The sequence below is a fragment of the Siphateles boraxobius genome, unplaced genomic scaffold (assembly GCF_051911475.1).
Source record: "Siphateles boraxobius isolate OS27281-9 unplaced genomic scaffold, OSU_SipBor_1 19, whole genome shotgun sequence".
Lineage (NCBI taxonomy): Eukaryota > Metazoa > Chordata > Actinopteri > Cypriniformes > Leuciscidae > Siphateles > Siphateles boraxobius.
In genome coordinates, this window is record NW_027508799.1 from 28,446,433 (window position 1) to 28,467,660 (window position 21,228).

General features: G+C 40.2%; 1 protein-coding gene across 17 annotated transcripts in view; it reads right to left on the bottom strand.

Moving 5' to 3' along the window:
• The window catches only part of flncb (filamin C, gamma b (actin binding protein 280)), a 65,699-nt gene that overhangs the window by 22,311 nt on the left and 22,160 nt on the right, over window positions 1-21,228 (bottom strand). For 4 of the 17 annotated variants that reach the window (XM_077234715.1, XM_077234711.1, XM_077234710.1 and 1 more), the window contains exons 3-36: window positions 19,775-19,872; window positions 18,567-18,717; window positions 18,339-18,457; window positions 17,764-17,841; window positions 17,418-17,580; window positions 17,131-17,331; window positions 16,157-16,279; window positions 14,496-14,633; window positions 14,261-14,387; window positions 13,933-14,069; window positions 13,440-13,633; window positions 13,235-13,348; window positions 13,005-13,148; window positions 12,600-12,723; window positions 12,334-12,494; window positions 12,155-12,245; window positions 11,898-12,067; window positions 11,669-11,786; window positions 11,302-11,564; window positions 9,589-10,186; window positions 9,334-9,507; window positions 8,572-8,734; window positions 7,715-7,875; window positions 7,298-7,465; window positions 6,588-6,711; window positions 6,254-6,410; window positions 4,801-4,990; window positions 4,581-4,604; window positions 4,121-4,368; window positions 3,445-3,537; window positions 2,947-3,046; window positions 2,211-2,351; window positions 1,950-2,078; window positions 1,676-1,870 (exon numbers count right to left, since the gene is read on the bottom strand). In XM_077234715.1, the coding sequence (XP_077090830.1) occupies window positions 1,676-1,870; window positions 1,950-2,078; window positions 2,211-2,351; window positions 2,947-3,046; window positions 3,445-3,537; window positions 4,121-4,368; window positions 4,581-4,604; window positions 4,801-4,990; window positions 6,254-6,410; window positions 6,588-6,711; window positions 7,298-7,465; window positions 7,715-7,875; window positions 8,572-8,734; window positions 9,334-9,507; window positions 9,589-10,186; window positions 11,302-11,564; window positions 11,669-11,786; window positions 11,898-12,067; window positions 12,155-12,245; window positions 12,334-12,494; window positions 12,600-12,723; window positions 13,005-13,148; window positions 13,235-13,348; window positions 13,440-13,633; window positions 13,933-14,069; window positions 14,261-14,387; window positions 14,496-14,633; window positions 16,157-16,279; window positions 17,131-17,331; window positions 17,418-17,580; window positions 17,764-17,841; window positions 18,339-18,457; window positions 18,567-18,717; window positions 19,775-19,872 (5,379 nt within the window). The remainder of the gene's footprint in view (window positions 1-1,675; window positions 1,871-1,949; window positions 2,079-2,210; window positions 2,352-2,946; window positions 3,047-3,444; window positions 3,538-4,120; window positions 4,369-4,580; window positions 4,605-4,800; window positions 4,991-6,253; window positions 6,411-6,587; window positions 6,712-7,297; window positions 7,466-7,714; window positions 7,876-8,571; window positions 8,735-9,333; window positions 9,508-9,588; window positions 10,187-11,301; window positions 11,565-11,668; window positions 11,787-11,897; window positions 12,068-12,154; window positions 12,246-12,333; window positions 12,495-12,599; window positions 12,724-13,004; window positions 13,149-13,234; window positions 13,349-13,439; window positions 13,634-13,932; window positions 14,070-14,260; window positions 14,388-14,495; window positions 14,634-16,156; window positions 16,280-17,130; window positions 17,332-17,417; window positions 17,581-17,763; window positions 17,842-18,338; window positions 18,458-18,566; window positions 18,718-19,774; window positions 19,873-21,228) is intronic. The other 13 variants (XM_077234713.1, XM_077234712.1, XM_077234703.1 and 10 more) reach the window with 6 other exon arrangements.

Below are 21,228 nucleotides of genomic sequence, written 5' to 3' on the forward strand. Positions count from 1 at the left end.
AGGGGATTTGGGAACTGTGGGTTTGGCCTCTGAGGGGGCCCAACTCATAGAGAGTGGTCTCTCAACCGAGGTTGTTTAGACCATTCTAAGCTCCAGAGCTCCCGCTACGAGGAAACTATATTCACTATTTCGAGAGTTTTTCACTTCTTGGTGTTACCAGCGTCAGTGGGATCCGGTTAACTGTTCAGTAAACACAGTATTCGAGTTTCTGCAAGAACGCTTTGTATCAGGTCTATGTCCTTCCACGCTTAAGGTATAATATGTGTGGCGGCCATTGCGGCTTTCCACGCCCTGGTGGGTAGTACATTTTTGGGTCGAGACCCCCTGATCACTCGTTTCCTTCGTGGCACTTTGAGGCTGAGGCATGCAACTTGCACTAAGGTGCTGGCTTGGGACCTTGCAATAGTTCTAGAAGGCCTATCTGGGGCTCCCTTCGAGCCCTTAGATTTGGTCTCAGAGAAGTTCCTTTCTTTTAAGACTATTTTCTGCTAGCTATTTCGTCCCTATAAGAGTCAGACCTTCAGGCCCAATTTTTGAAGCTAATGCCGGTTTGCACCGGATGCTCTTTTATCACTTCCTGGTCATGACGTCACCCGCCCGTGACATTCATTCCTTCCATTGGACTAGTTGACATAGATGCTTCAGACGCATTCACGCTGGGAGCGTTCCCAAAGCGTCGTTGACGCATCGTCTCGTTCCCTTTCTCAGGGAACTATGGTTACAGTCGTAACCTGAGACGTTTTCATGACCTGTATGCCAAAATCATCAGTATTAAAACAATAAAAGACCTGAAATATTTCAGTTGGTGTGCAATGAATCTAAAATATATGGAAGTTTAATTTTTATCATTACATTATGGAAAATAATGAACTTTATCACAATATGCTAATTTTTTGAGAAGGACCTGTATATATATATATAAACATACTTTTTTTATAAAATAAAAAAAATTGACAGTGAAGACATACATTGTTGCAAAAAAAGAATACTATGTATTCCAACTCATAAAGTTAAATTTCTATTCATCAAAAAAAATCAGTTTACACAAAAATATTAAATAGCAAAACTGTTTTCAACATTGATAGAAGAAGAAATGTTTCAAATCAGCATATTAGAATGATTTAATATATATAATAATGTCAGCTTTGCCATAACATGAATAAATTCAATTTTAAAACATATTAAAATGCAAAACTAAAAAATATTTCACAGTATTAATGTTTTTACCGTATTTTGATCAAATAATGAGCATGAGAGACTTCTTTCAAAAACATTTTAAAAATCTTACCGACCCCAAACGTTTGAAAGTAGTTCTTGTTTATTTATTTATTATAACTAGCAAATATGATCAAATTATTAATATAAGCATTCATTGTGCGGGTGCAACCCCAGTTCCGTCACAGAGAGAAATTGAGGGGCAAAGTGAGAGTGAGACTGGAGGAGGGGGAAACAGCTGCTTCCTGTTTCTAAAAATTCTGCCTACTACTTTTAGAAGCATTTTACAGATGTGGTTAAATTATCCAGGTGTGAAGGCATGCGCACACACATAAATACACACGCCAGCTAATTTAGTGATTCACAGACATTATGGAGAGACATAACTTTGCCCTCTCTTGTTCATCCTCTCTCTCTCTCTCTCACTCATAGCCATATTTGGGCACACGCAAACACCGACCTGTGATCTTGGCTGTAAAGGGGCTTCCAGCAATGTGCTTGTCATCAAACTTGACGATTATGTTGTAGTCTCCTGGGGCCGTTGGCAGGTAGGACACAGTGCAGGTGCCATCTTTATTATCCTTACAGCTGATCTCTGCCTTAGAGGGGCCCTCCACTGCCAAAGACAGACCTCCTGAGAGAAGATGAGAGTGCACTGTGGATAATCAAAAGTCTGGTAATGTGAGACTAATGCAATGTGACTGTGAGGCTGCCAGGCTTGGTTTGTGTGTTACCTTCTCCAGCGTCCTTAGTGACGATTGTGAAGGTGGCAGATTTGTTGACCATGCCGTGACTCAGACCAGGGCCGTGTGCATTCACATGCCCACTGTTAATGGCATCTACATAGAACTGCAGTGGACTTCCTGTAGGAAGACATTAAAAGAGTGTCACGTTTCCAGATGATCCATGTCAAATACAGACATTATTTAACAGACCAAATTATAACATAACTTACATTTCCCAATTTTAGTGCAAATGTCTGATTGTTTGGGTACCTGGTATGTGATTCCCGTCATATTTGATGTCCATCTCATGCAGGCCCTTCTCTGTGGGGGCGTATTTGACTGTCACCGTCCCGTCCTTGTTATCAGTGATGTTGGGACGGGCGGTCTTACCAGAAGGCATACGTACCTCACCTGGAAAAAGACAAAAGACCACCTTTTAAAATACAGAGTTGTGTAGGCCCAAGTGAATAAGAAGTGTGCTTAATTGTAACGAATATGCACGTGTAGTGTACTTAAAATCCTAAACATACAGTATATATTTTTTTAAAACTCTACTTGCAGTTGCAGACAATATAATATGATTGAGTTAAAAGGCCACATAAGTGTACTTTCATGATTATGCTTCTTATAGCATTAAAGTACACTTTTAAAAAGTGCACTTTGTAATGGTTTACTTTAAATCATAATGTTTTAAGAATGTTTTGTCATGCTTTTGTATAAAAAAAACCCATGCAATTAAGTTTCTGAAAACATTACATTCAGTTCGTGCTTAAGTAGAATCTTTTATTTCTATAATAAATACTCAGCATGTTAAAACAGCATGTCAACGTGTATTTCTCAAGAGGGTGGTTGTCAGGGTGTTGCTTACTGGCCCAGGGTCAAAGAAGGTTTTTTAAATATTTTGCCTTTGCAAGTACCTCTTATAATTATCTATTTGTTTATTAATAAATTATGACTTAGTTATTTTTATTAATTAATTATTTTATTAATTAATAAGTGTTCATACCTGTAATCTCCCCCTTTTGCACAGTAAATGGAATGACAAGATTGAATGGGCGGAGCATTGGCTCCATGGCATCCACTGCAGTGACTGGTTCCTCAGTGGCCTGGAAGAGAAAGAGATTTCAGCATTACTGCACTGCTAACTAAGGACAGCGAGCAGAAAGTGCATGCAAAGGATTATTGACTGAAAAAAAGAAAGAAAAACAGACAAGGGCCTGACTGGTTGAGCTGCAATAGATGAAATAAAAGCAGCAGCTACAAAGCCAAATAAAAGAGACTTGTGCAAAACACTGCCTCTGCAATGAGAGATCAACAACCGATTCATTAACTCTACGAATGCATGATCAGCCAACTAGCCGTTTTAATAACTTGTTAAAAAGATGTCAGCCGCAAAGCTCATGGAAAATTTAGCAAAGATGGCGGAAATGAAAATCTATAATGATAAAGGCTGAGGAGCAGAAAGCATTTAGGATGTTATCTGATGGCTACGAGTGGTGTGTACCCAGTGAGGGGTGTAGCCCTTGTAGGGGGCGTAGGGCTGCTGTAACTGCAGTTTATCACACGGTTCCTCAATTATAGGGATGGTATCAGATGCCTGGAGAAGGAGGTGGTCACATGTTTAGGGCTTCACACAACACACATTTACATGCAGCTAATTCAATTCGACCCACTGAACTGGAATTGAATTGCTAAGTTAAATTCATTCTAAATGAATGAAGTACAATAAAAGTTTCTATTTGGGAGAATGATTATTTTGTAAAAACACACCATGCACTGTAGCCATATTTTGGAATTATTTATGATCATCTGGGTAAAAAAACAAAAAAAGGTACAGGGTCAGTAAGGTTTTTTTATTTATTTTTTTAAGATATTAAAACTTTATTTCAGCAAGGACACAATAAATTGATCAAAGTGAGTACAAACATTTATGTTGTTGCATAAGATTACTATTTCAAATAAATACTGTTCTTTTAAGCTTCCTGTTCATCAAAGAATCATGGAATATGATCAAACAAATGCATCCTTGGTGAGCTTAACAGACTTAACATTACAAAAATCTTACTGACCCCAAACTTTTGAATGCTAGTGTACATACTGTACACAAACATATACAAAATATTTAGTATTATTATAATATGCAAAAATCACTACCCATAATCCAGATACATAATGCTTACCACCACATGGAAGGGACTGTTGGGAATGTGCTCTCCTCCAAAGCGAATGGTGATGACGTATTTCCCAGGTTCTGGAGCAGTATAATAGATATCAAATGTTCCGTCCGCATTCTCCACCACATCCACGTCTAGCTCCGCCCCATCTGGAGTTGACACTTTGCAGGTGACCTTCCCCTTCCCAGCAGCCTTTGCATCCACAGTGATAACGGTCTCCTCGCCAATTTGAATGGTGGGTCCGAGCCCTGAGCCTGACCATGGCACAGCAACAAAGCAATTATAATAAAGATTACAATACATTTTCTACACCAATTACAATAAAATGTTCTACACCAATCAGACAGAGACACAGTTATGGAGCGAATTCAAACGGGGCCACTTTATGCCTTACATCTCAATGAAAAATAGTGGCCTAAACTGATCCCAGATAAAAGGCTGGCAAAGATCAAAAGAGGTTACTCACCCAGTCCGTGTCCCCCAATCGACACTACAGATAAACAGAAAGATTTGTTAGAATTCACGATCATAAAGGTGTGCATAAGTCTTAAAATTAAACCAACTAGTGCTGAGATTGCATTTTTATAAAGCAATAAAACACAAGACACTAATAATAACAGTAATGAACAGCAATACATCACTATAAAAGGCCACAAAGGGGTGGGACATAGACATCTGTAACTGACCTGTCACATGGCATTTGCTGGCATCTCCACTGGGCAGCGCGTGGATGCGGTAGGGGGAGTATGGAATCTCATCCCCGCCATATTTGATTGTAATAGTGTAGCGCCCTGTCATATCCGGGACATAGGATACGGTGTACGTTCCATCTCTGTTATCCCGAATATTGGCTTTCTTTGGCTTTCCTTCTGGGTCCTGCAAAAGCAATAGTTAAAGTGTGTTCATGCGAATGAGTATATATTCGTAGGAAATCCTCTTTTTATTAAGTTTTAAGTAGTTGCTAAAATAAATGTAGCAAATATTCAACAAGGCAATATTACTCATTCATATTACATATCAAGCATTTCTGACTGTTAGTCATGTAGTGGAAAACCACATGTAGGTTTTAGCCTAAATCTAATGACAGGTCAGTCCACAGTGACCACTAGAGGGCAGCATTAAGGGTCCCCTAGACAGGCACAAAATGATCAAGTGTGGCTGCCTGGGAGAAAGGTTCACTCTCACATCCATAAACATCACTTTTGAGCAAGATGGAAAATGTTTTTGGATGCTTTTGCTCGTATGCAGTTTGAAAAAACACCCGTTTTGGGTGAAGTGAAGTTTTCTCCCTTCCTTTTTAGAATGGGATGTAGTATGTTTAAAAAGCAACTTCTTGCTTTTAATTGTCATTGAATGTGGTATGCATGAACCGAGAGGAGATAGATAGATAGATAGATAGACAGACAGACAGACAGACAGACAGACAGACAGACAGACAGACAGACAGACAGACAGACAGACAGACAGACAGACAGACAGAAAGATAGATAGATAGATAGATAGATAGATAGATAGATAGATAGATAGATAGATAGATAGATAGATAGATAGATAGATAGATAGATAGATAGATAGATAGATAGATAGATAGATAGATAGATAGATAGATAGATAGATAGATAGATAGATTATTCCCGTTTGTTCCCATTATAAGGGAACAAATGTGAAACAAGGAACTAGGGAATAACTAAGGAAAAACTAGGGAATAATTGAAGGGGAAAAATGAGCAAATGAGCAGGGAAACTGGGGTAGGGTGTACAGTAGCAAGGGAACAGGCCATGAGCGCTTAGGGGCCCAAGGCTGATGGGAGAGACGCCAGACACAGTGAGTTATAACAAGAGGAGGCTGAAAGGAGGGGCCGCCTTACACATCCTTTCCTAAGAATATGGAAGGGGATGGTGCCCTTTACAATGTGGTTCTCCCACACCCTCCTACCCCAGTCCTCCACATACACAGAGGCCTCTTGCCTGCAACCATCCGGACCCTACAGCGACAGCAGGGAAGAGGTCAGAGGTCAGGGCAGAGGGAAGTGGAGGGCAGGACATTGGCTGTTAAAGCACAAGTGATTATCAAGGGAAACCTTCTTGTAGTAAAACATCTAAAAAAAAAGAGGCCTGAGCGAGTTCTGATGTCACTCACCAGTATCTGTACGGTGAGAAGACCTTCCCCTGCATCACGGGCATCAATGGTGAACTCAACCGGTAGGCTGGCTGGCACCCCGGAAGCATTTAGGCCAGGACCGCTGGCACGGACTTTACTGGCATCATGAGCGGGCAAAACCTTGATCTTAAATGGACTGAAAAGGGATATAGAGGAACAGACATATGCAATGATCACCTACTTCCTTTATTTCGAAGTGCTCTTCTAATTTCTAAACCAGCACTGAAGTTTGGTAATGTTTGGTCATACCACACATAGACTACTCATGTCATTAATATTAAGACTTTATTAATACTTTAAGCAGCCCGCTCACCTGCGTGGCACTTCTTGATCTGCATACTTGACACAGACAGTGTACGGTCCATCTTTAGAAGGAGTGTAGACTACTGTGTGGGTGCCATCACCGTTGTCTGTGATATTCACCGGCTTTGTCATTCCTAGAATAATAACACAATTGATCTCTCTGATGCTTGTTTGGGCTCTTTTACTTAGAGTCATTTATAATCTAAAAATGAATTGCATTTTCAATATTGACTACCGTTCAAAAGTTTAGGGTCAGTGAGGTTTCTGTTTTCTCATTTGATCAAAAATACAGTAAAAACAGTAATATTGTGGCATATTATTACAATTTATGAGAACTGTTTTACCTAAGAAAATATATTTTAATATATTTTAAAATCTAATTTATTCCTGTGATAGCTAAGCTGAATTTTCATATATATATATATTTAATGTCTTTACTGTCATTTTTGATTAATGTAATGCATCTTACTGAAACTTTTGAACGGTATTGAAGAATACTAAATGTTTCTTGGATGTAATACATGCCCCACATTGATAATAGCCCGAATGCCTTGAAAATGGCAACAGAAGAAATCCTGAGAGGGGAACTTGCTGTATCACTTATGATATATATATATACTAAGTATGAATATGCATACATACAACTTCAGAATAGCTAAGCACACACACTTAGTATACTGTTTACACTTCAAAGACTTGTAAGTCAATTTTTTTTTTCACCTGTAGGTCCATACAGCAGCACCTCCAGTGGGGCGACTCCAGCCTTGCTGCAGTCCACAGTGAAGGTCTGGGGGACGTGGGCTCTTACTCCACTGCCCAGACCAGGACCAGAACACTTCACCTTACTAGGGTCCACCAGCTCCCTCACAGGCACCCTGAATGGGCTACCTAAACACCCACAGAAATTTTACAGTTACAGCTTTTCTTCATAAAATGATTAAACAGACTCTGAGGTATGAAATACTCAAGCTTTAAATCAAAATGTCATGATTATTTGGGTCTAAATGTCTTAATCAACACTTCAGCGCTCTCATATTCTCTAAGTGTTAAAATTCAATGTCAATTTATAATTAATGTGTTGAGTTCACTCAGAAACAAACCATAGAATGAATTAGACAGAAGTAAATTACATCATACCTGGGATAGGCAGGCCTCCGAAAGTGATGTTGACATCATATTCCCCAGGAGTGAAAGGAATATACTCCACACTACAGCTGCCATCTTTGTTGTCTTTACAAGACATCTTAGCTTCTGATGGACCCTCAATGGCCAATCCAAGACCACCCGTGCCAGCCCCCCTGAAAGAGAGGAAAATACAGACAAGTATTAAAGATTTATACAGCAAAACTATTCATATAGTGCATGGTTCCTCAAATCCAGTCCTGGAGGGCCACTGACCTGAAGAGTTTAGTTCCAACCCTAATCAAGCACACCTGAACAAGCCAGTCAAGGTCTTCAGAGATACTAGAAAATTCCAGGTAAGTGAGTTCGATCATGGTTGAGCTAAACTCTCCAGGAAAGTGGCCCTACAGGGCTGGATAAAGTTATAGGTCATAGAAGGTATTTCAGCGGTCACATTAGCGATATTTCAGCTAAATGTTTAGGGGGGGGAAAGGGTTCATTGACTATTGTCATTAGCATAGTGATGTATGAAGCACAGTTTACACAGGAGACACTTTAAAATCCAACAGATTTCTATTGGTCAGGGTTGCGCAGACAAATTTGCATGACCAACCGGAACATCGAAATCTGCGTGGGGGAACTTTTCCTCCCTCATGCAAAACTTTAGAATGTGCGGATTCCTACTGATATTACTGCAGAGTATAACTGCCGGTCACCCCCTTACTACCTTAGAGTAAGTAACTATTCAACATGCACAATTTGTCTTTAAAATCTTTTACGGTATGTATTTAATACTGACACTTCAGACTTTTTTTCCCCAGATTAGCCCTTCATGTTCCTGTTCAACAGCAGACGTTCATAGGAATATGTACCTGGTCTCCACAGTGAAGCGGTTGGATTTGTTGACCAGACCCTCTTCCAGACCAGGACCGTAAGCACGTACACGGCTGGGATCACAACCTTCAGTCACCGCCACCCTAAACGGGCTCTTGGGGACAGGTACGTCATCATATAGCACCTCTATAAGATGCACCCCTGTACAAACACAAAAATAAAATATCTGTATATATGAAGCTGGAAAGTAGTTTCTCATTCTGGCGAGATCCGATATGACTGGTTGACTTTAAAGGTGCACATCTAAAAAACTACCACCTTTAAAGAAAAAAAAAAAGAGAGAAAAAAGAGAGTGTGTGTGGCCATATAGAGAGACTGTGTTTTTCTCTTAGTCAATGGTTGTGATGGAATATTATCAAGGCATCATGGGGAAAAAAGACATCAGCAGGCTTTGCTCAAAACACAATGAACAATGAATGAATTTCCATCTTACAACATTGACCTCCACACAGAACAATCAATACAGCAGCCGTGCTCAGAATAGCAGACAGCTCTCTCTCTCTCTCTCTCTCTCTCTGTCTGTGTGTGAGTGTGTGTGTGTGTGTGTGTGTCATGATTCTCAGGGAGGAAAGAAATGCCAATATAGCCTGTTAAATTAATGAAGATTAGGGCGGACACAGATACCAGCTTACCCCAGCTTTTAATTTTAATTACATTTTTAATTTTAATGATCAGGTTTTACAATATGACACATCAATTCAACAAAAAAGTTTTTTTTTCCTATCTACATGATATCTTACCATCCTCATATGCGGTATACTCTACTCTGTAAGTGCCATCTGCTTTGTCAGTGATGTACGCATCAGTGCTGGCACCTGATGGGTTAACAATACGCACTTTAATGTGGTTTCCACCAATCTTGTTGTGAGCCCGTGTGTCAACAACAAAGTGAGTAGTGACCTCTCGGAGTACCCCTGTGAAAATATAGCAGAATTTGCTAAGCACAATGGTACTGAACACATTCAACCAAGTGTGATTTTAGATGCCTTCCTTACCTCTGGGCTCCACTCCTGGACCATAGACCTTGATTCCACTGGTATCAAGAGCAGGATCCACTTGCACCCTTGCAGGGAACTTAGGCACTGCATGTCCTCCGTATTTGATCGTGATGGTGTACATTCCGTGGAAAGGAGGGATGTAGGTGATAGAATAAGTTCCATCGCTATTATTCTGGACATGAACCTCTGCCTGCGTTCCTGAATCTGAAATAATCTCGATGGTCAACTCCGCCTCCCCTGCTTTAGAGCAGTCCACCGTGAACGACGCTGCTTCATTGACCTTTCCTCTCTCCAACCCTGGTCCACTAGCTGTAACCTTGCTGGGGTCGAAGACGGACTGCACCATGGCTTTGAAGGGGGAACCAGGGATGTGAGCATCAGCAAACAGGATGTTGATGGAATATTCTCCAGGCTCAGTGGGCAGATACGACACAGAGCAAGATCCATCTCCATTGTCCTGGCACTCAATCTTTGCTTCACACGGGCCCTCCACAGTCAGCCCGAGACCCCCTGTACCTGCGCCTTTAGTGTCGATGGCAAATGGAGCGGGTTTACCCACAATGCCACCCTTCAGGCCAGGGCCATAGGCTCGCACCTTGAAGTGAAAATGAGACAAAACGGTTGTCAAGATTGCCTTTCAATAATGTATCAAACCATAATTCTTAGAATCTTTAAAATAATCAGGAATTAAAAAGGAATTTAACCTGAAAATGAACCAGAAAATATAATACTTTAATATGTATAATAAATTATACATGTGGTATATGTGGTAAGCATAATAATCGATTCAGGAACTCTGGAATCTTAAACAATTAATGCACAACTAAGTTGTAATGGCCACTCTGTGTGTGCATCGAATTTTCAATAATTAAATGATACAACATGCTTTAACAGTACTAGAGGACAGTCCAACATTTTTCAAAGTCAGACGGTATCATTTATATCCATTTATGGTCAGAGATCTGTATCACTTTTGGTAATATACAGACAAATTATCTAATTATCCTCAGTGGGACCTCGGCCCAGTGACAGAAAGGAGCAGCCATTCCACATGCGGATGAAGTACCATGTTTGGCACACTACACTTGAGTTCACCTCTCCCTGACACATTAATAAACACCAAACGTCCTCTAATAATTTCCCACAATGGCTTAATGGCCTTTTGTAGTTGTTTTAAGCTTCTTCACTGACACAACTGATATACAATCTGGAGCATCTGGCTCACGGAAAAAGAAAACACTCACTGGAACAATCCAGCAATGTAGAGAACAGGCATACATACAAAAAAAAATACACATAAAATGAAATACAATTAAATTGGTTTACTTTGGAACTAACATTGCTAGAATAAACAAACAGGAAATTTCTTTGCACAGAGGATTAAGAAATGTTGTTTTACAAAATCTGGTTCTAGTTTAGATTGATCATTCTGACTCTGGTTAGTGGCTATGAAGAACTCTCTGAAGGTCTTTCTGACCTGTGAGGTAAGGATTGTTTTTAGCCTTAAGCTTGAGAAAGGATCCTAGAGCGAATCGGAATGCCAAAGCATAATAAAATCACTGTCTCCATCAACAGAACACACAAAAAATCCTCATTTAGGTAACAAATATTTTATAATCAAAAGGATTTGCAGTAATCAGGAAAATTACGGTTCAATAAGATGATGATGTATAAACAAACAAATAACATTCTAATATTTGTTACTCCTACCTTTGAGGGATCTGGAGGCATCACCCCCTCCACCGTGAAAGGACTTCCTGGCACGGGGTTTCCATCATAGCTGATGTCAACTTTGTAGGGCCCCTCTTCTGGCGGAATGTACTTAACTGTGTGCACCTCATTGGATGTTCCAGATTCCACCTTGCATGGGATTGGCCGGCGAGAGGGTGAGGTTATCTTGACATCCACCATTCCTTGACCTCCCGCGCCATGTGTATTAATGGTAAACTCCTCATCTTTCCCTACATCCACTTCTAAACACGTAGGCACAAAAATATGTACAATATGTCCAATCAACATAGTTATTATTTCAGGCCGCTCATAAATAGCCTAAAGATTTGACTTGCAGTGGACTTACTGGTGTTGAGTCCTTGAACTTTGACCTTGTTGAGATCCAAAGGAGGAGCGATAGTAATGGTAAATGGGCTTTTGGGGATGGGGTCACCACCATGGCACACAGATATGCTCATGTTACCCTGGATCGCAAAAAAAAACGGACTGAGAAAGATGTTTTATAATACCATAATAGCATGTGATGACATGGTGTCCATTTTTATGAAACGTAACCCACTGCTGGAGTGTCTCACCTGCTGTAACGCAGTGTAGCGCACAGTGAAAGAATAGTCGTGGTTATCAATGATCTCAAAGTCACTGACGGCTTCTCCTTTCCCAGCTGTGGTGAAATTAACCTCAGGTGTGGCCTTGCCTGCTCCTTTAGTATAGATCGTGAAGTGGGTCGGCTTGCCCACTTCCACACCTGTGATAGAGACACATAACATGCAGATGAGATGAGCTAATTTTACCTACTATTTTTCTAATTTCAGTTGCTGGAAATGAAACCAACCTGTCTTGCTGAGCCCAGGACCCTCTGCTTTTACCTTATTAGCATCATGGGATGGATCAACTTTGATACGGAAGGGGCTTATGGGAATTTCCTGTTAATTAATTAAAAACAACACAAAAAAACATTTTTAGAATTAAAATAACAAACAGAATAATTTCACATTATAGACTAAGACTGACCTGATCCGCAAAAAGCACCATGATGGTGTAGCGTCCAGCTCCAGGGGGTGTATACTTCACTGTGAATGTGTCGTTGTCATTTTTAATGATGTCAAAATCAATATCTGCTTCGGCAGGTCCCACCACGCCAGGAGCGCACTTAATCCCAATGCTAACATCTCCTAAGGAGTCAGAAGAGATATAATCTCCTTATTTAAGGAAATAAGCTCAATTTCCAAATTTAAAATATCAGTTTAAATAACGTTAGCAGTCATGTTTGGTCAGACCTTGTCCGGCCTCACTGCAGTCCACAGTAAAGTATGTGGGTTCGTTGGCCTTCAAGCCAGTCTTCTCCACTCCTGGTCCATGAACCTTCACGTTCTCTGGGTGACTGCCTTCTCCAATGGTCACCTGAGTAATGTAGAAAGACCATAGTTACATATTGTAAAACTAAGAACTGGAAGCTTTTGGAGGACAGTGATTCTAATAAAGCTATGATCCAATATGGAACCTATGATCTAACATGGTCGTGAAAAGGGAAAGTGTGAAATCTAACACTGGAAAAATGTGGTCATGAACTTTCATTAAAAGGCTGAACTGTTGTAGATCCAATTCATGAAAGTTCTTGACAAAAAGCAACATAAAAATGTCATCAGTTGGCTGAAATCTGCCTGTTGACATTGAGCTCTCACCCTGAATGGACTGTTAGGAACATTGACCTCTCCCCAGGTGATGATGATAGTGTGTTTGATGGGTTTGGTGGGTATGTAGACGCAGAAATATGTACTGTCACCGTTATCTGTGATCTGGATATCGATGGGGAAGCCTTCTGAGTCCTTGAATAAAAGAAGGAAAAACACATTTTGTACCAGTGATGTGAGGCATGAGGCATGAAGCATCTGGGACTTGTTTGAAAATGTACCTGAGCATAAATCTGTAGATGTCCTCTTCCAGCTCCACTGGCGTCAATTGTAAACTCAGCAGGTTTGTTTACGATGCACCCGGTTGGCTCCAGCCCGGGTCCGTAACACTTAACCTGCATAAAAACAGAGTTCGTTCAGTTACCACTGTCATTTATTATTCCCAACAAATGTGCAATAATTATTGCCAATTGTCACAGGGCAGACCTTCTCAGGGAAGATGTCATGGGCTGCAGGGAGGATGTGGGCCATAAAGGGGCTGTCTTTGATATCTTCATCATCACAGATGACATGGACCGCATAGTCACCTGGCTCGGTGGGCCAGTACAAAACATCACAAGATCCATCACCCTTGTCATCACACCCTATTTTAGCCTGCGAGGGGCCTTCGATGGAGAAACCTGTGCATGGAAGTGAGTTTTCGACCATTACCAAGGCATCTCATCAGACTATAATAAAGTGGTTCCTGCACTTTCCTGCAAAGTTTAGTTCCAACCTTTATCATACTCCCCTGCCTGTAACATTCTAGTAATCCCGAAGGCCTTGATTAGCTAGTTCAAATGTGTTTGATAAGGCTGGAGCTAAACACTGCAGGAAAGTGGACCTCGAGGGCCAGAGTTGAGAACCCGTGCCGTAAACACTAGATCCCTGGATACAACACCAGCTCAGGAGGCTCAATGACGTTAAAGAAGATTCTTACCCAGAGTTCCAACCTCTGTGCCAATGGCCTCAACCACAAAGTCAGCTGATTTGCCCACCATGCCTGTCTCCAGGCCTGGACCCCATGCCCTCACCTTCTGAGGGCCTGCATCTTCACTTATGATCACCTCAATTGGGCTAAACACATACACACGTTTTGATCAGAAGTGAGAAGGTTGTAAATGATAATCTGCATAATTCCTAGATTATCTCTATAGTAATTTAATTTCCATATCCTGTTTAATCCTTTTAAAATGGATTTCAGTATGTTCTTTCTAACTGATGCATAACAGATATCAGACTGTACAGGGTTCTATAAGCGCCCTTACCAGCGAGGAATGGCGTGGCCACCCCAAGTAATGGTGATGATGTATTTTCCAGGGAAAATGGGGTAGTAATCACATTCATACACACCGTCTCCCAATTCTTGTACTTTCACAGGCTCATCGCCACCTCCTGAAAACACAAAATTTCATTCAAACAAACTAATTTTGCAAAGCAATAATGATTAAAACAGAAAACAATTAACAATTGTTGCTTTAGTAGAAACAGTTGCAAGCATACTTGGCCCTTTGACTTGAACACGTAATTCTCCGCTGCCTGCTCCCTTCGTGTACACCTTAAAGTCGGCCACCTCCTTCACACGAACACCCTTGGGCTGCAGTCCGCGTCCAATGGCCCGACAGGCATTTGGGTTACTCGCTACAAAGAGGAAAGAGTGTTTTTATTTTTTATTTTTTTTATCTAACAAGGTGAAAAGTAAAAGACGGTAAAAAATACCCATGCACATAAACGTAGAGGTTGTCGAAGTTAGTTGAGATTATGCATGAACCAGCACATGGACCCAGCCAAAGGTACGAGCAAGAAAGAACAACCAAAGACAGAATGTTTCCTTTACAAGCCTATGACAGTGCAATTAGCAATCTCATAAAGACCCCGTTAGGAATGTAGTGAGATCACTAAAATGAAAACTACAGGCAAGCTGATGTTTGTTTTCAAGAGCTTATAAAAAAGACTTAAACATTATATATGCAATTAGTTACAAGAACCAGCTGCGAAAAATATAACCAAACTTTAACAATATTCTGCTCAAATAAAACAATTTTTTATTTGAAATACGTGGCCTACTGTTGGGGTTTGGTGTTTAACCCACTAAGTCCACTAATGAGAGCAATAAAATGTCTATTAAAAGCAGCCCAGCTCAGTTCTCTAAGTGCTTTCTCATATCTGATCAAACAAACTCTTCTCGCAGTATCTGTTTCTTACAGCCCTGGATAAAAAGGCAGACAAAAAGTCTACAAAATAATGTTAAGTGGAAAATGTGGAAAACATTAATTGAATAATAGAGTTAGTTACTTTATTGTATATTTTGGTTGTTAGGACAGATAATCAAAGCATTCCCATTCTCTGAGTTAGTATTTATGGGGCAAAATGCCCAACTCGAGCAACTGCACAGATGATGATGATGATGATGATGATGATGATGATAATGGGATGAGGATGATGATCTTTCAGACGGTCACTCAGCCATTGGCTCTCTGATGCCAAGCCAAGTGATGGCATCTTGACTTTGTGCTTTATGCTTAATATGCTTTTAAAATTACAGGTGTGAAACAGACCCAATGTCAGTTCAGGTTACAGTGAGTAATTTAAACTAAGGCTGTTATAACACAAAAATAAAATTAAACAACATAATAAATTATTTTTGATTAATTCATATATTTAGCCCTAGTTTAAATCAATTTGTTACTTTTGTTAATTTTATTTATTATTATTATTATTATTATTATTATTATTTAAATAGTTAATTAATTAATAATAGGATTTAGTTAAATTTGTTCAATTCTGAGTTATTGAATCAGAAAATATTAGCAGAATCAAATCAAAAGTGATCCTGGTGCTCTGAGCTTCTGGCAAGTGATCGTCCAGTCCCACCAGTGAAAGGTGGCACTTTTTCTGCATCAGTTAAAACAAGACAAGCAGCAGCATTTGCAACACTTGTCTAATCCTCCTCTAATTCCTATTCACACACTCACTTTTACTCACACACACTTTCATCCCATCACTTCCTGTCTCTATCTGAGCATCCTGTTGATTTTAGCTGCCCCAGAGGGCAAAGCGACAGCGCATGCCAACGAGTCAGAGATGGTGTGCCCAGGAGGACACATCCAGGGTAACCAAGCTCAAAAGGCATCTGCCACGCCCCCCGGGAGGCCCGTACTAACTTGGTCGCCTGGGTTTGGGTGGTGTTGGGGGAGGCACTTTCTTGGCCTTTTCTGAGGGCGGCGTGCGTATAGACTGAGGGATTATCTGAACTGGTGAGCCGATCTGCCGGCCGCTCGAAGGAGCTAGAACAACACACACAGGCGAAAGGAAAGAGGAAACACAATAAAGCGTTTCGTCATCATCGGGAGGGTGGTGGACCCCTGGAGCAATGAGAACGGAGCTCAAACCAAACAACCCGGTCTCAGTCAGTGCCACAGAGAACAGATCTCTCTGGGAGTTGTCCAGTATTAGCATGCTGTCAATCAAACAATCTGAAGTCATTGAGGTATAGTCACTTTAGCGAAATTTCACGGGCAAAAAAAGGTCCATAGTCTATAGTCAACGGCATAGCGCAGATCACACCGAAGTCACTTTCAAAACCAGCAGCTTTCTGTTGGTCAGCATGTCGAATTCACGTAACCAACAATGAGTAAAATCTGTGTGCAAAACTTTTTTGCCCTATTGGAAAGACTGGTTTTCGCCCGCGAAATTTCGCCAAGCAACAGTAAATGTGACTGCACCTTTAGAAGGGTAAAATAAGCTCTTTAGGTGCATAATGCCCCAGCTGAATAGGCCAGCTTACTGTAACTAGTGTTTTGGATTCCGGTCTTCACTCTAATGTCTTTACCACTTTTACTAAATAGCTTCAACAGCAAGAGAACCAACTTTACCAGAAAAACAGCTGGTCTTAGCTGTTCTTTTCAGCAGGGGCAGTAGACATTTTAGAATGGAATACTTTTAATGCAGCAAAAAACAACAAGTCGAATGCTCAGGCAAAAAAAGAACTTGTTGTTTTCTTGGTGCATTAACAGCTTTGGTGTTAAATAAGAATGTGACTGTGACTGTGACTGTAAAATAACTCTGCAAGACCTCTAGCTAATAAGGTAACATCTTTTCAAGGAATTAAGTCAGGAAGTGAGGACATGGGTCTTACCCTCTGAGATGTGAACAGTGAAAGGACTTCTGGGTATTTGTTGTCCAGCGAATGTCACATATATAGTGTGAGGGCCCTCCAGAATGGGGCCGTAGGTGCAGCGGAAAACACTGTCGCCCTTGTTTTCCAGGACGATCTCCACTGTGTCTCTACGACCCTGAGAGTCCACAATGATCACGCCGACATCACCTGCTCCTGCACCTGAGGGGTCACAAATACATGAAGGATCTTTATCTAGTCTTTAGTTTTAGAGTAAACAGCAAACAACATTGTTTTCCTGACATTACCTGCTGTGTAGATGTCAAAATACGTGGGTTTATTGGCCACATTGCCCACCGGTTCCAAACCTGGCCCACGGGCCTGCACCTTGTTTGGATCTCCCAATGCTTTAGACACATTTACCAGGAATGGGCTCCTGTCAATGTCCTGTCCAGCAAACAACACCTTCACCTGGAGGAAGAAAGAAATATCCCTCAGACTGAATTACTCCATTTCATCTGCCACAGTTTAAGCACCCTTTGTCACATCTTACAAAACTTCTATCAAGACCCAAAAAGATTGTAAAATCATTAATGTTGAAAATATGACTGAAAAGTAACAAAAGCCACTGTGTATTGCTTATTTTATTAGTACCTTATGAAGACCCTCCACTTTTGGAACATAGACCACAGAGTAGCTCCTGTTCTTGTCATTGTTGGGAATTACTCTAGCCTGTGAAAAGGACATAGTAGTAAGACATTTACCAGTCAGTTGTCAAAACATAAGTTTTTTGTTTGTTGTATACAGCCCCATCAGTGAGATTCAAGTATGCTTAATTAGAGTATGTGTAAATCATATTATATAATTTAGCATAATGTTTATAATTAAACTTTTCAAAAATATAATTTATACAAAAATGTATTATAATCACATAATCTATGCTTTATTATCTTAAAAATAAAACAATGAAAATCTCAGTTGACACTTTTAAATCTTCATTTAAATGCAAGACGTGAAGTGGTATTAATGCTTATTTTATTTGTATTATTTTATTTTATGTACACATTTATATAGTTTACTGAGATTAAAATAATGATTGTATTATTTTTAGGTTCAATTAAACAGCAAAAATCTGGCCAATACCACCAGGAACATGCTTGGTGTACAAGTATATACATGTATTTGGCTTGTTTTGATCATGAAAGAAGTTTGATGAATTAGAAGATGACCTCTTCTGTGTGGCCTTCTGGATCCTCAATGTACACCAACACCTCTCCAAGTCCCGCCTCCACAGTCTCCACCATAAACTCAGCTGGCCTCAACACAACATTGCCTCTGGGCTCAATACCTACAGAGAGATTCAAAGATGCAGAGCTGTGGGTTGAGGTATAGTAAATGTTGTATCTCATACTCACAGTCTGGCATTCTTAAGTGTTTACATCATCTATCCTTCTCACCTGGCCCGTAAGCCTTGGCTCTCTTGGGGTGCAAGGTTTTAGATCGCAGTGGGGCACCAGGCTTGAGCTTGGCTTTGGGGAACTGAGACAGGTAGGTCATCACTGAGTGCTCGTCCACATTAGGATCGACAATCTCCTCTGGAGCAATCACCTAACAGGGCATAAGTGCAATGTTAGAGCTCTAAAGTCACAGGCTATATAGTGGTTGATCTCTCATTTCAATCCTGATTCCTGGATGACATTAGAGCAATATTTTTCAACCCAGCTCTTGGGGCAACCAGTATAACACATTTTGGATGTCTTCTTCACCAAACACACCAGATACAAATTAATATTTCACTTGTAGATGGAACATTGACCTGTAATGGCTACATCAGATAGCGAAACACTTAAAACATACATTGCAGGACTGAGAAACACTGCAAAAAAAAGATGAAGAAGCACATCTCACTGACTTTATTTGACATATTTTTTGAGAACTGTTACTGCCAGAATCGATCGTCAGATATAAACACAGCTCTGCGCTGTGATGGTCTACGGCACAAAACTGATGAAGTGCACTTAAGGTTTTTAAAGCTGTGGAAAATATTTTCTGCCTCTCTTCTTCCCTCAATTCCCTCTTTCATCTCTAACTGGTTAAGTGTCCTGCTATATTTAACGCTAGGATGGAAGGTTAAGAGCTAAGTGGAAATAGCTCTAAATGGTATTTAACACAGCAGAAAGATGATGGAGATTGAATTGGAGACCAACAGGGACAGGAAGAGAAATATGCATCATGATATTAAAACCCATAACTTAAGGCTCTACCTCTCCCGTTGCAGCGATATCCTGACCAATTGTTTTCTCTCAAGAGACGTGGATTCTCTATCTGACTCAATTACACAAATTTGTGTTCTAGTGTTTTCTTTATAAGATGGAATAGATTTCTGCATGGCAGATTCACTCATTTCAAATCTTTAGGACTGACTGTCGTTACTGTCATTTGGCAAACAACGTATGTATCTGTTTGTTCCATTTTCTGCTGTATCTGTTGTTGGCTGAGTAGTAAACATCTTATATGCTACCAGACGTTTTGGGGTCCGTAAGATTTTTTTAAAATGTTTGGAAAAACAATTCTTATGCTTATCTAGGCTGCATTTATTTGACAAAAAATACAGTTAAACAGTAATATTTTTAAATATTTTTAGTAAAGTAATATTTTTACTTGCCTGAGGCACACCGAGCCAGTCGTCGGCTTGCTGCATGGCTTCTCTCGCATTCTCCACTGGCTGACTCGGGTCCCATGTCTCCCAGTCCGGACACAGGCCTTTGATGAAGTGAAAGAAAGAGCAGATTTATGTAAATAGTTACTCAACTCTTTATGAAACACTGATTTTCTAAACTAGAACAGGACTACAATGCACTGTGCAACTTTAAAATGATCTTGCATTTCGCATGGATGTACACTGAAGAGACAAGTCTGAGCTTTATCTTGGGCTGCAGGCCCACTGTTCCACAGCGAGGAACTATTAAACCATGTTCTTCATTTCGACTTGACCTTAAATGCTCTCAGATGTGCAGTTTCCCGTCACTTCAACCTTTTTTTTCAACCTAAACGCGGTCAGGCTTGTAGCACCAAACGCTTCCCTGAAGCAAACACATACTAAGGCTATCCAGAGTAAAACTGTTATTATATGCTGGATTACACTCAAAGAGCAAGAGGTGTTTAGTTCAAATGGTACCAGAGAGCCTTGAAACCACAAGACTCCTCAACGCCTGCCAAAACGTTAATATCAGATCTGGGTTTGTTTTCCAGGATCCTCCAGCACAGCGGCACCATACTTGTGAGTATCTGTAACAGGCCCACTCCTGTTGCTAACACTGATAAACCTTTAATTTTAGATTTTTAATGCATTTACCCTTGCCAAAACAGGTATTTACAGTTCCCTGTAGATCCAAGATGGTGGCAAAAGGTAAACAGAACCACTTTAAGAGCGGAAAACAGATTAGGAGGAGGGAACTACAGGGGAGGTAAACTAGGTGTGAATGTGGCCACAGATACAGCCTGTATGCAGCAATGCCTGAAGGAATAACCAAGATAAAGAGTAAAGTATAGAGCTATTTTGAGGGGAGAGCATAGTTATAAAAGCTATAGAGACTTCCCAAACATGGTTTACTTTCCATATAACATAATAATTAATCTAAAGGGGCGGTCACTCTACACATTCGTTCCATTGACTTCCATTCATATGCATGTAAATGCAGCTTAAATCAAATGAGAAAAAATGTATCATATAATTTGAAAAAGACCAATCACAACTTAAGATACAAATTTTACAATGAAATCATGTTTGAGGTTTTTGAATGATTTTGAACATTCTTACAGTGCAAGTCAATTTAAAGATTTGTTTTTATATAAAGTAACAAGCAATGTAACAAGCATATTAACACTGAAATACTTGAATAAATACTTAGTAATACATTACTTCTGCTAAGAGATGCTTTTCCACACATGCAGGAGGAAAAATATAATGAAGTGCATGTTGGCAGGAAATACAGCATATAGCAGCATGTGTTTTCACTTAAGCATGGTTGCTGTCTTAGCCTCTGACACTTTCCATTCAATTACAGGAGAGACCAGCGGCTCATTAGCAGCTAGCAGAGCCAACAAACTCATATAAAC